General features: G+C 45.6%; 1 protein-coding gene across 1 annotated transcript in view; it reads left to right on the forward strand.

Annotated features, from left to right (window-relative positions):
- The window catches only part of TCFL5 (transcription factor like 5), an 18,140-nt gene continuing 4,462 nt past the window's right edge, over positions 1 to 13,678 (forward strand). Inside the window, 5 exon segments of the mRNA XM_082430663.1 lie at positions 1 to 722; positions 1,765 to 1,951; positions 2,237 to 2,399; positions 3,909 to 4,155; positions 6,034 to 6,175. Of these exon segments, the coding sequence (XP_082286789.1) occupies positions 73 to 722; positions 1,765 to 1,951; positions 2,237 to 2,399; positions 3,909 to 4,155; positions 6,034 to 6,175 (1,389 nt within the window). The 5' untranslated portion in view covers positions 1 to 72.

Here is a 13,678-nt window from a genome sequence, read left to right on the forward strand (position 1 = left end):
TCCGCGCTCCCGCCCGCCCGGCCGGCCTGGCCCCGCCGGCCCGCCCACGCGCCCCACGCCGTTGGCGCCGGCATGTCGGGCCCCGGGCAGCGGGAGCCGCCGCAGGCGGGCGGGCCGGCGGGCCCCGAGGGCGCGGACGCGGCGCCGGGCGAGGCGGGGCTGAGCGTCGCGACCACCGACCTGAGCCTCGTGGAGATGACCGAGGTCGAGTACACGCAGCTGCAGCAAATCCTCTACTCGCACATGGAGGCGGTGGCGACCGACGGCGAGCTCGAGACGCGCCTCAACTCGGCCTTCCTGGCGGCGGCGGCGCCGGGCGCAGCGGCGGGCGGCTTCGCGGCGGCGGGGGGCGCGGCGGCGGCGGGCGCGCAGCCCGTGTACCCGGTGCTGTGCCCGCCTGCGCTGGCCGATGGCGGCTTCGCGGGCGCCAACCAGTGCCTGGGCCACATCGACTTCCAGGAGCTGCGCATGATGCTGCTGAGCGAGGCGGGCGCGCCCCCCGCCGCCGAGAAGACGCCGGGCGCAGACGGCCCGGGCGCCGGCGCACCCCGGCCCAAGGCGCCCGACGGCGCCGGCAAGGAGAACGTGGAGGGCGCGCCCGAGGCGCGGGCCAAATCGGCAGTGCGCGTCCGCCTGGAGGACCGCTTCAACAGCATCCCCGCCGAGCCCCCGCCAGCCCCGCGCGGCGCAGATCCCCCCGAGACCGGCATGGCGCTCAACAAGTGGGTGCATCCCCCAGGGAGCGGGCCCGGCTGGGTCAGGGTGTAGCCCAGGGTCCTCTGCAGAGAGGCACCAGCCTGGGTCCGGGTGTAAACCAGGGTTCTGTGCAGAGAAGCACCAGCCGGGGTCCGGGTGTAAACCAGGGTCCTGTGCAGAGGCCACCAGCCTGGGTCCGGGTGTAACCAGGGTCCTCTGCAGGGAGGCACTAGCCTGGGTCCGGGTGTAGACCAGGGTCCTGTGCAGAGGCCAGCGGCCTCACTGCAGCTTGCATCTTAACAGGGAGCAGACCTCAGTGGGTCTGGAGACTGAGCTGAAAGTTTGTGTGCTCTGCGCAAGCATAGCAAGCAGATGTTAAGTACACACCCTGCAGCATTACCTTTGTGGTGTGCACTCTGCGTCTGCATGTGGAAGAGAGATGAGATAAGTGCACAGGTGTTCTTGAGGAAGAAAGGTTTTGCCCCCAAATCACCCACCTAAATGTCAGGAGAGACCTCTGCTTCTCCCTCTGTTGACTCAGGTTGAGGCTGACCTCTCCTTGCACAGATGCATCCCCTGGGAGGAAAGACGTCATGTTGTGAGGCTTTGAGTGTAAAATGCAGCTTCATCCTTCAGCCAGACTGCCAGCCCATAAGTGATCTCGCAGCAACAACTCTTGGAGAGGAGTAGCCTGTCTGCTAGGGTGTCTCCTCAGCTTTCTGTCTGTCCCCACCCTGTAGTTTTCCCCATTTTGCCCATAGTCGTCAGATTTTGGAGGATGGCCAAAAAAACAGAGATTGGTGTCAGAAGTGTGATGGGAAGGGAGGTGTAACTAAAAGATGACACACAGCCACACCTTCCAGTGTGAGGAAGAAAGTTTGAACTTGTCCCCTACAACACTAGCTGATAATTGTTTTGTAGAGATTTCCATGATGGGGGGCATTCATGGTAACAGATTCGAGTTCCTATCTAGAAAATCAGAGTGTGATAGTTAGTGATTGTGGTGTTTCAGGAAACTTACCTGCCACATACTCTTCATGTGTTTCTGGGTTTCTTTTGTCTTGGCAGTTTGGTAACTCTTATTCGCCATCCATCTGAATTAATGAATGTTCCTCTTCATCAGCAACAAAACAAATGTACAACATTAGTGAAAAATAAAACTGCTGCAGCAACTACTGCTCTGCAATTTACATACCCTCTGTTTACTGCAAATAGTTGCTCTACTAGTGGAAATTCTAATCTTTCACAAACACAGGTAGGGAAAATGATTTGCGAAGCTTTGCTCTTTTGTATTAAATGGATAAATTGTATTTTAGTTAGGTCCCAAGGATTTTTTTTTTCTTTCATTGAGCTCAATAACTTTTTAAAATCGAGAGTATTTATGTGGTTCGGGGATATTTAAAAATCCTTAGTGCACCTAAACTACTTCAAGTTCATGTGAATAGCTTTGACGTTACTTCTATTAAAGTGCATTTTATTTGTGCGTAGAAAGGAGATTGTCACCTGTTGATAAAGTTCCTGTTGCTTCATATTTTTCCAGAGTTCTAGTAACTCGTGTTCTGTACTTGAAGCTACCAAGCATCAGGATATTGGATTGCCGAAAGCATTTTCTTTCTGTTATCAGCAAGAAATTGAATCCACTAAACAGACTTTGGGTAGTAGAAACAAAGCTTTGCCTGAGCAAGTTTGGATTAAAGTAGGAGGTAAGCGATAAAACAGAAGCTGGCAGGTGCTTTCTCCTCCTGCCTGATGTCTTTGCCCCTTTTTTTTTTTTGGCCATGGGTTGGGGAGGGGAGAGAGGTGGTTTATAAACAAATGAAACGATCTGGGAAGTCTGCTTGCATCTTAGGAATCCTCCGTCCCTCTGCCCAGTCACCTCACTTTGAACATCCTTGCGAATTTTGAACATCACGTTTATACTTGGCCTGGAGACGTTGAGTTTAGGGGCTGCTTTTTCTTAACAGTAACCTCCTTAAACAGAAAAATGATAGACTTAGGTACATTTTCGTTACCTTCAAGTTACTGACAGCACTTTTAGGGTTTTTTTTTTTTTTCTCTTATTTCATACTTCATGAGTGAGGCAGGAGTCTGAAATCCGCTCAGAGCTTTAGGGGACGATCTGCAGATGGGCAAAGGATTGAATTGGGAGCAAGAGGCCATAAGGTGATACAGAAAGTTTTAGAAATAAAGAAACTTCTGAAGGCAAACTTTGCTTACCCCTGACGTTAACCTTCAATCCGTTTTTCCTGGAAAACATTCTTTTTCGAGTTATCCAACAATAACACAGCTTACACTCAGCTTTTCAAGAGCTGATAAAGACAGGGTAGGGATGGAGCTCTCCTTCTTTCTCCCACGCCAGTGATTAATTTTCCCTTGTTCTTATGACATTGCTCGCGAAAGTATACGTTAACATTTGTAAGGTATAAAGGTTAATATTAAAATAGTCCCTGTACTGACTACTCAGCTGAAGAACCAAAATATTACCAATACTTGTGAATTCCTCTCTATGTCTTTTGAAAAGTTATCACCATTCTGAAATTTGTGTTAAGTGATTCTTTCGCTGTAGAGGGTTTGGCTTTGTACGGTACCTCGGGAATGCACATCACCACAGGTACTAATTAGACGCCTGCTGTACTTTGATAGAAATTGGACATATTTCTGTAGCACAGGTCAAAGCTGTGATGTGATTACGCCTTTTGTGGGGGGAATCTCACCTGTAAGGTGAGGGCATGTCTAATCGTAAACCACGTAGGTTTTGTCCTCTTCTGAGCATTGCAGTTAGAATATCAATTGTCGTATCAGAATAATTGCATATCAAGAAAATCTTTTGGAGAAAATATTTCTAGGTTGTTTTTTTTTTTCCCCATTCTGAATATCAGAAAAATCAAACAACTTCTTGGTTTTTTTATTCATAGATGACAGTTAAAAGGTCTGTTGATTCAAAAGGGGGACTTTTGACAAGCTGTATTGATTACATAATACCTGGGGTGTTTGAATTTAGTTTACGTTCAGCTCTAGAGTTTGAAACCTAGGGCCTTGTGCCAACCGTTCCTATGGAATTTTGGAGTGCTTCCTGTTCGGTTCTGTGTGCTCCTTACCCATTCATGTTTATATCTTGGATCGAAAATACCAAAAAATATATTCAGCATTCACGAGGGTAAGTTTAGAAGAACAAAAAAATTAAAATACCACTTTTTCCTTCTTTTGCAAAGAAGAAGCCCTATGTAAACAAGCAATAAATAAGAGGAGTCGGAGTAGGATGCGTCAGTTGGACACAAGCATAGAACGAAGAGCCCTTGGAGAGCTCCAGAATGTGGGTGAAGCCTCCACAGCAGCGCAGGGTGCTTGGCAGTCAGTGGAGTCGTCCCAGGCCACCCTCGGGGAGCAGACCCAGAGCGGGCCCCAGGGGGGCAGGTCCCAGCGCAGGGAGAGGCACAACCGCATGGAAAGAGATAGAAGGTAATGCGTGGAGTCGGTGGTATACAGTTGTCTTAGACGCCAAGCTGATGACAGTCAGTGGTGGTAACAGGCACCTTTTTGTAGAAAACAATGGTGTAGCCATTTCTGTGTTCAAGGGAGGGAAAGCTGGCAAGAGTCAATGGTCACCTTGCTTTGCTAAGGTGGATGGGGGTACCCAGGACCACCCCCAGGTTTGATGATTCATTAGGAGGACTCATGGCTTTGATTTATTTTGGACAAAGAACCCAGCAAAGTCAGCAGAGGCGCATGGGGAGAGGTCTAGGGGCCCCAGGCGCCAGCTCCCCAGAACACTTCTCAGTGGAGCCACTCAGGATGCCTGTCACCCCCCAGCACTGATGACATGTTCCCGGACAGCAAAGCTCCTTAGAGACTCGGGGCCCTGAATCCTACTGGGGGCAGGTCGTGGGGGGGGGGGGTGGGGCATTCCTTACCTGGCATGCGGCCAAATCCCAGACGCCCAGAAGGAAAGCTGGTGTTTAGCATAAGCCAGTGACCAATGGTGGGGGGAACCCCCCCAAAATCTAAGTTCCCAGGTGCTGGCCGGGGCAGCCTTCCTGGGAGGGAGTCCACCTGCACGCTGGGTTACTCAGTTTTGCTTGGTTCTTTTAAGGATATTGAAGAAGGAGGAAGTTACAGCTTATGTAAGCTGTTTTATCTGTGGATTTTATTTGTGCTGTTCTGTGTAGAAGCAAAAGATGGTTAATTTTTCTGTTATAGCTGGGTACGGGATGATTCCCTAACATATAATTAATTAACTTAGTCATTTATTGAGTACTTTGTACCAGTTTCTGTTTTAGGCTCAGGAAATAGAGCATTGAGCAAGACAAATATTCATCTCTGAACCTACAGTGTTGAGCAGTGGAAATTTATTTATTTAAAGGGATATATTAAAGCTAGGCAGCTAGATACCTTTCCTAAGGATGTGTCCGCACACACACGCCAAGTGAAGGGCATCACTGAACTCACCGTGAATTATAACGGGCATTGTTTATATTTATTTAATAAACATTTACTGAATACCTACCATCTGAAAAAAAGCCTTATACGTACTATGTGTTGACAGTAAAAGTTTTAATTCTTACTCTACCATTTCCTAGTTTAACAACCTCCTACACATTCTTTACCTCTCCATCTGAGTCTCTCGTCTATAAAATAGGGATATTACCTGCTGCGTAGATGGGACACAAGAATTAAACAAGCTGAAATGCAGCGTCTGGCCTGGTGCCTGCACTTACAGAGCATCTAGTGAATTCCTGCTCTTGTTACCTTACAAAGTTTGCTCTAAAGTTCCGAGTGTACAGGTGGGGAAATAGAAACAAGGACTGTATTATCTGAATGTAATACGTAAAAGTTAAAAATGGTCTAAGGCTCCAGTTGTGATGTAAGTCATCCCTAAAAAGACCGGGTTTGGGGATATTAACAGGCTGGTAGTCTGTGGTCCTTTATGAACTGGGGCCCCTTGGAGAATCAAAGCTGTGACTCCTAGCTTCTGTGACTTCCTTGGCACCTGGAGGGCAGGTGAGTGAAAGAATGTCCTGCCCAGAAGAAACACACACACAATTTTGCTTCCAATTTCAGGGGGTTTGGGGCCATCCTTGGTCTAGAGACTTGGACCTGGTCCTTGCTCCTGGCCCAGGAGAAGTAAACGGGAAAGTTTCCAGGGAGCACAACTGGGCTTAGTGGGCCGCTGAGGGGGGGGCTGGCCGCTGTAGAGGGGAGCCCCGAGGTGGGGGGCTGCCCTTCCTACGCTCTCAGTGGCCAGGCCGCGAGCTGATTCTTCAAGACACACAGACACCTGCTTTATTCCTTTGTTCTGCTTCAGCTTCTCTATGTGATTACTTTGGGTTTTGACTGTAGGCGCAGAATCCGCATTTGTTGTGATGAGTTGAATCTTTTAGTCCCGTTCTGCAACGCCGAGACCGATAAGGCAACGACTCTGCAGTGGACCACAGCGTTCCTGAAATATATTCAGGAAAGACATGGAGATTCTCTTAAAAAGGTCAGTATCTAGGCCAGGAGGTTTTCAGAATCCTGTAAATTATCAGTGTTGTTTTTTATCCTTTGTCCTCTAAGATGTCCCAAACTGTCCTTTGTTTCGTGGAACCAAATGTCAGATGCTGAGTCCGGTGTGAATAACGCCCCGCTCCTCACTTATCAAGGTGCTAACCGCAGCCTGGATGTGTGGTCAGCCAGCAAGTAGGCACCTGCCTGTGCAGTGGATTGTTTGGGGGCTTAAAGGGGTTTCAGAGACCTGCCTGTAGGATATGATTTTTTTTTTCCCCCTCAGAAGATGTTGTGAAAGGGATAAAGCACAAACAGAAAAAAAAAGAGGCAATTAAATGTCAAATAAACAGTCTGGATTTCAAACACGTTCAGAAGGCAGAGAAGAGAAACGCTGTGGCCTGGGGGATCGGGGGCGACTCGGGGGCTCGGGCATCTCAGTTCCTTAGTACAGGCAGCTCGACCTTGACCCTGTCTGTTTGGGCCGAGGAGCCATTGATTCCCTGCAGGCCAGCTGGGCTCCCGGTGGGAGCGGATGCTGGTTGAGTGAGGGTCCCACCTGCCTCCTCCTTGGGGGTTCAGATGAGAGAACATCCCCTGCATTGGCTTCTGTGCTCTGCCTTGGGGGGACCTTGGGTCCAGGTACCGGCCTCAGAACTCGGGGGATCAGGGCGCGTGGGATGAGGCCTTAGCGAAGAGCAACCTGGCTTTGCTGCTGGCCCCGGCTGTCGTGTGGTCGCCGCCGTTGACGGCAGCACGAGCCTGATTAGAGAACCGAGCTGAGGTTGGCACTATAAACGTGGAACCTTTTTAAAAAGAACCTTCCGTATCTAGATCCTGGGGGAGCGGCCGGCCGAGCGCCCCAGGCTGCCTGGAATGAGGCCCCTTGGGCGGAGTGTAAGAGTTTGTCTTCTCCGTTTCCCTTTTCTGTGCCCACGTGCATTTCCACCTTGTGTGTTTCGTAATTTCATCAAGTTCCTTATTTTCATTGTATATTTAATTGCCTTTTAAAGCAATACCTGTGTCAAGTTTGTGCTGCTTGGATCATTTACGGTTATTTATAATGTGGTTACTCTTTAACATTAGTTTTTAGTGATAGACTTGGTCTATTGTAATAAAATAAAGCTTTTATATTTTAAAAAATGATTTAGTGGTTGGCTCTGTGTACCTAATAGTGGTAAATTATTATTTATATGATTCATTCAAATATGATGAAGGTGTTTACAATAAAAAAACTTAACTGTCACTATCTATACTCAAAGATTAAATAGGTTTAAAAGCTTATGGACACTAATTTTTATACGTATTAGGCTTTCTGAATATTTCTGAAATTTAGTTACATTGAATTTGTAGATTGTTTCTGGGTCGGATTACAAGACCCATCAAGAAACAGGCTGAAGTGATGTCAGTAGCAATTTGGGGGGGAATTAGAATGTAGGTAGCTTAAACCCTTGTGTCCTTCCTGTTTCCGTAGTGACTTTCCCCCTCCTACTTGCATGAACATTTTTGTTCTTAAAGATGTGATACACAGAAGTCTTCAGTGATTTTCCTAAATTATTTCAGTACACATCTCATCCCACAGGTCTGTTCCGACTGTAACCAGGCTTCTGTCCCAGACACTGGGGGCACCTTGAATAAGACAGAGACCCCGTGGGCTGGAGGGAAGCAGCTAACAGGTCGAGGGTGAATGGACCACCTCCATCCCGGTGTGGGGTCTGGTTGACATACTGCAAAGAGACTCCAGGAGGAGAGGTTGGGGGTGGGCAGGAGTGGAGACACAGACCCTGGTCAGAGGCCGCAGCCGCCCTGCTGAGACTGGCCAGGGCCCGCGGTGCTGGATGTAGGGCTGCTGGGCAGAGGAATTGGGGACCACGGTGGGGCGTCTGGCTGGAGCAGCTGGGCGGGCGGCGCTGTTTGCTGAGACGGGAAGACGTGTGGAGAAGCAGGATGGGGTGGGGTGGAATCCACGTTCTGTGTCCGACGGGCTAGGTTTTCAGTGCCCAGGAGGCGTCAGGTGGAGAAGTTGAGAAGGTAAACGAGTCTGCAAGCAGGTGGTTCCCTTTGTTTTATTTTTCTAATGAGCACGGAGTTCACTGAACACCTGTCCTCCCCTCACCTAGTCTGAGCCGTCAACATTTACCGTGTTTAACACGCACGTGCACAGCACAATTTCAGACAATGACAGATGTCATGACCCTTCACCTCTAAATATTTACGCCTGCGTCTCCCACGTAACGCCAGTGCCGTTTTCACACCTCACAAGGTCGATAGTCATTCTCTTATACCATCTACTACCCAGTCCGTATTCCCATGTCCCCCAGATGTTCTAAAGGTGACTTTTATGGCTGCGTTCTTTTCCAAACCAGCACCCAGCCATGCTTCTGCGTTGCATTCAGTGACGTTTTTCTGTCTCTAAGCTATAGCAGTCCTCCCTACCCCGCAGTTTCTATTACGACACTGAGATTTTGAAGAGATTGAGCCAGACAGGTGCCTGTAGAACCCTGGATTTAGATGATTCGTTGTATTTATTTATGGTAATTAAAAATTTTTATATAATTTTAAACTTGCAGAAAAATTCCAAGACGAGTGCTAAGAGCTCCTTGTGTGCCCACCCAGAACCCTCAGTTGTTCACATTTTGCCCCATTTGTTCTGTCTCACACAGTCTAAACCATTTGATGGTAAACTGTGGGCACCATGCCCCTTGATACCCAAACACTTCACCCAAACACTTCAGTCTGTGATTTTAAAGAATATTACATTATCTTACATAACCAGAATACAATGGCCAAAATCAGGACACTTAACCTTGGTGTAATACTCTTATCTAATTCAAATTTTGCCTCTTGTCCCAATAACATCCTCTACACCATTTTCCCCGGTCCAGCACCAGTCCAGGATCACTGGTGGCACAGTTGTTGTGAGGTGACATTTTGGGGTCGTGACCTTGAACCCTAGCCAGGCTCTGGGGCTGCGGGGCAGTCTCTCACTCTGTGCTTCCCTCTCCTCTGTCCTGTCACCATCACAGTCATTGGGCAGGTGGCGCTGCCCCCCTGCCTTGTCTTCCCTCCTCCACCTGAAGTTGGGCTGGGGGCCGCCCCGCACCCACTTTTCCTTGCACACCAGCCCCAGTTATTAGGTGCAGCTGTACTGTTACTTCTCCCTTTCCTGTGCAGTAGGAACTCTGTCCTTTTTATTTTAAATTTATTTTATTGACGTATAGTTGATTTACAATGTTGTGTTAATTTCTGCTGTAGAGCCAAGTGACTCAGTTGTACATAAATATATATATATACACACACACACGTATATATCTACATACATTCTTTTTCATATTCTTTTCCGTTATGGTTTATCACAGGATATTGAATATAGTTCCCCGTGCTATACAGGGAACTGTAACCTTGTATAGGGTTAGGACCTTGTTGTCTATCCATCCTATATATGGTAGTTTGCATCTGCTAATCCCAAGCTACCACTCCATCAATCCCCCACCCCCTTGGCAACCACCAGTCTGTTCTCTATGTCTGTGAGTCTGTTTCTGTTTTGTAGATAAGACTGTTCTTTTTAAGAACAGCATTTTATCTATTTCTCACATTTATTTATCACATTCTGATCAGTGAAGATGGCAGTTTTTAAAAACTTGTTGAGACTTCCATTGTGACTTCTTATGTGGTCAATTTTTTAAAATTCTGTGTTTATTTGGAAAGGACGTGTGTTCTCTGGCGAATTCTGTATGTTTATTAGGTTGAGGTTATGAACTGTGGTTCAGGCCTTTCCTGTCCTCTCTTGTCTGTCAGACCTGTTGTTCTGAGAGCCCCCGTGGCATCTCCCACCGTGACTGGCCTTGTCCCGTCTCTGTGGGGCTCAGCGTGGCGGAGTGTCGGGGGCACACCCTCCCACCTGGGCCCCGAGGTTTGTCACCCCTTTTGGTTTCATTAACCCTTTGCCTTTAATTCTCTCGTCTCTCTGTACAGATGACACCAGTTTTCTTCCTCTTCCTTACTTCCTGGTATAATTTCTTGACATGTAATTGGAACGATCTTTCTTTTTCCTACTAAAAATAGTTTTTATTATTGGCCTTCTTCTATTTACAAATCTAATGTGAATATCCAACTTTGACCAGACGTCATCTCAAGGTGTCTGATGAGTTGTAAAAATCCCTTAAAACTCAGCTATTTCACTTAAGTTTCATTGAAATAGACGCTAATTGAGAGAGCAGAGTAACAATTACTAGCTTACCTTTGACGCAGTCAAGGGCGGGAGATGTCCACTTGTCTCCCTCTTTCACGGTCACCCCAAGTGCCCATGAACTGAGTCCCAGGGACCTCGTGAGGGTCTAGATTGAGCTACACCTTAACCCCACTGCTGGCAGAACTATTCAAAATAAAGATGGATGCCCAGGGCTATCCTCCTCATTTTATGATGATTGTTTAGAAAATCTCTTGAAGTACTATCTTACATCTGAGAGATGATTATTTTCTTCCTTCTGACTTCTATTTAGTTATTCTCAAAGGTAAGTTCTACCTTCTCAAATATAGGCAAATATTTTATAGTTGGGCTTTGGGTGTCAGAATATAGAAACCAATATATCAAACCATGGTTCATCTTACATTGCATTAAGACCCGTTGAAAATCTTTTACATTTTGGGAAGGAAATTAGAATGTATTTATGTGCAGATATAGCTTCTGAGCATAGGCAGTTGTTGCAAATGGCAGATGGCCTCGGTTGGGATGCCACTTAGCGTGTGTACAGGTGGAGTGCTCCAGCCATTCCAGATGACTCAGAAGTCAGAGCAGTGGCAGCAGAGAGAGCGCTTATACTTCCCTTCCTGGACACAAATTAAATATAAACCTATTATAGTCCAGCAACAAAGAGACAGCACAATTCAAAAATGGGCAAAGGACTTGAATAGACATTTCTCCACAGAAGATAAGCAAATGGCCAATAAGCACATGAAAAGATGCTCAACATCACTAATGATCAGGGAAATGCAAATCAAGAGCACTTTAATGGATGTGAGATACCATTTCACACCCATTAGCTGTGGCTATTACAAAACAAAATAACAAGTGTTGGTGAGGATGTGGAGAAATTGCAACCCTTGGGATTGCTGGTGGGAATGTAAAATGGTGCAGCTGGTGGTTCCTCAAAAAGTTAAACGTAGAATTACCATATGATCCAAAAGAATAGAAATTACCCAAAAGAATAGAAAGCAGGGACTTAAACAGATATTTGTATACCAGTGTTCATAGCCGCATTATTCACAGTCACCGAAAGGTAGAAACAATCCAAGTGGTGGAAACAGTCCAATCAACAGACGAATGGATAAGCAGAATGTCTGTAGAGCCAATGGATTACTATTCAGCCATGAAAAGGAATGAAGTTCTGACACATGCCTCACAATATGGATGGACCTCCAAAACAGGATGCTGACCGGGTAAAGGCAGACACAAAAAGACAAATACTGTATGATTCCACTTACATGAAGTACCTAGAATCATCAGATTCATAAAGTCAAAAAGTAGAATGGCGGGTGCCAGAGACTAGGGGAGGCAGATGGATGGAGGGTACATGTTTAACAGGGACAGAGTTTCAGTTTGGGGAGATGAGAAAGTGCTGGAAATAGATAGTGGTGATGTTTACACAACATTGTGACTGTACTTAAGCCACTGAATTGTACACTTACAAATGGTAAAAAATGGCAAATTTTATGTTATATATATTTTACCACAATAAAAATATATAAACTTAGACTTAATTGTGTAAGAATGCTATGCTTTAAAAAAAAAACAAACTTACAAATGTATACATGCACAAAAACGGAGAGACTAAAATAATGAACTTCCGTGTCCAATAACTCAGCTTCAGGCATAACTTTGTTTCACCTATACATCCCCATCCTCCCACCGTCACTGAATTATTTTAAAGCATTTCCAGATGTCATATCATTTTCATTCACAAATGTATCTCTAAAAAGAAAAGGGCTGTTTAAAAGCACAACCACATCATCATCATCTTCCTTAATCTCCATCCCTGTCCAGATTTCTCTGCTTGGCTCACAACTGTCTTTTTACTGTTGACTTACTTAAATCAGTATCCAAACACTGCATTGGGTTCATAGCTCTTAAATATCTTTTAATCTGTTATGGCTCCCCTTTCCTATTTTCCTTGCTGTTTGTTTATTGATGAGGCTGAATGTTACTGAACCAAATTTGGGTCCACTTGCCTGCGCACAGTAAAGCCAATTTGCTGACACCGGTTGCGGTGAAAAGAAGTGCAGCGTTTGTTGCAGGTGCCAAACAAGGAGTCTGGGCAGCTAATGCTCAAAAGACCTGAACTTCTTGTTTGGCACCTGCAATAAATGCTGCACTTTCTTTCCCACAACCCAGTGTCAGTAGATTGACCTTACTGTGCGCGGGTGAGTGGACCCAAATTCAGTTCAGTAACAATTTTTGGTGACCCAGATGGGATTTCCAGCCCATCTGGGGTGCCAAAAATTGTTACCGAACTGAACTTGGGTCCACTTGCCCATGCACAGTACATGTCATGATTAGTTATACTCTGTGACAACTTCAGCAGAGAATTTTTTTCCATATAATGTTTTTTGTGTAATTTAATATACTAAATAATCTTCATTAGTTTAATATTTCTCTCTGAGATGCCTCAGGAGCCCTTTGGAAAACTCAAAGTCAGGTAGAGAGGGAAACTTACAACCTGTTGTCAAAAGCAGCTCAATATTCCAGGAAAACTTTGCTCTCTTAACAGAGAGAGAAAACCACTTCCAGTCTGCACCAGCTTACTTTTAATAGCAAAGTTCATTTAGTTAATTAAATTCAATCTAATATGAGCCAATCTTGACCCCATGCAAAACTCTTTCCTTAAGATTCCTTTTCTACAAACCTTTCATCACTTTCTGTATCTATATTAGTTTGTCCCTTATTTTTTCCCCATCCAGAAACAACCAGCTCTGGAACAAAATTATTCTCCCTTTTTTCCCTTAACAAAGATATTTCCATTCTTTATACCTTCTGTCACTGACAATGTATATCCTACTTTCTTTACACTCTGAAATGCTTCCCTTATTACTTTTAGTAGTTTAATTACCTATGTATTACAATTTTTAACCCTTAAAAACTTTAATCTCTACTGAAAACCAAGAAGCAAGTAATTGAACTTTTCTTTATATCAACATGTTTTGATTGGCAAACTTATGAACACACCTCTAAAAACATACGTTTTCCTATAGCACAGTTTTTCTCTTTAATGTGGTGCAAGACGTGTGTCTAATAAACCCAAACATCTTTAGTTGTTTTTCTCTCTCATAAGAAGACAGGAGGTGAACTTAGACTTGTCTAGTGATCAGTGTTAATGCTCAAAAATCTGAACTCCTGTTTGGTGCCTGCAATAAACGTTGCACTATCCTTCACCACAACCTGGTGTCAGTAGATTGTCTTTACCGTGTGTGGGTGAGTGGACCCGATTTGGTTTGGTGACAGTTT

Source organism: Balaenoptera physalus (assembly GCF_965194825.1).
Source record: "Balaenoptera physalus genome assembly, chromosome: 16".
Taxonomy (NCBI): Eukaryota; Metazoa; Chordata; class Mammalia; order Artiodactyla; family Balaenopteridae; genus Balaenoptera; species Balaenoptera physalus.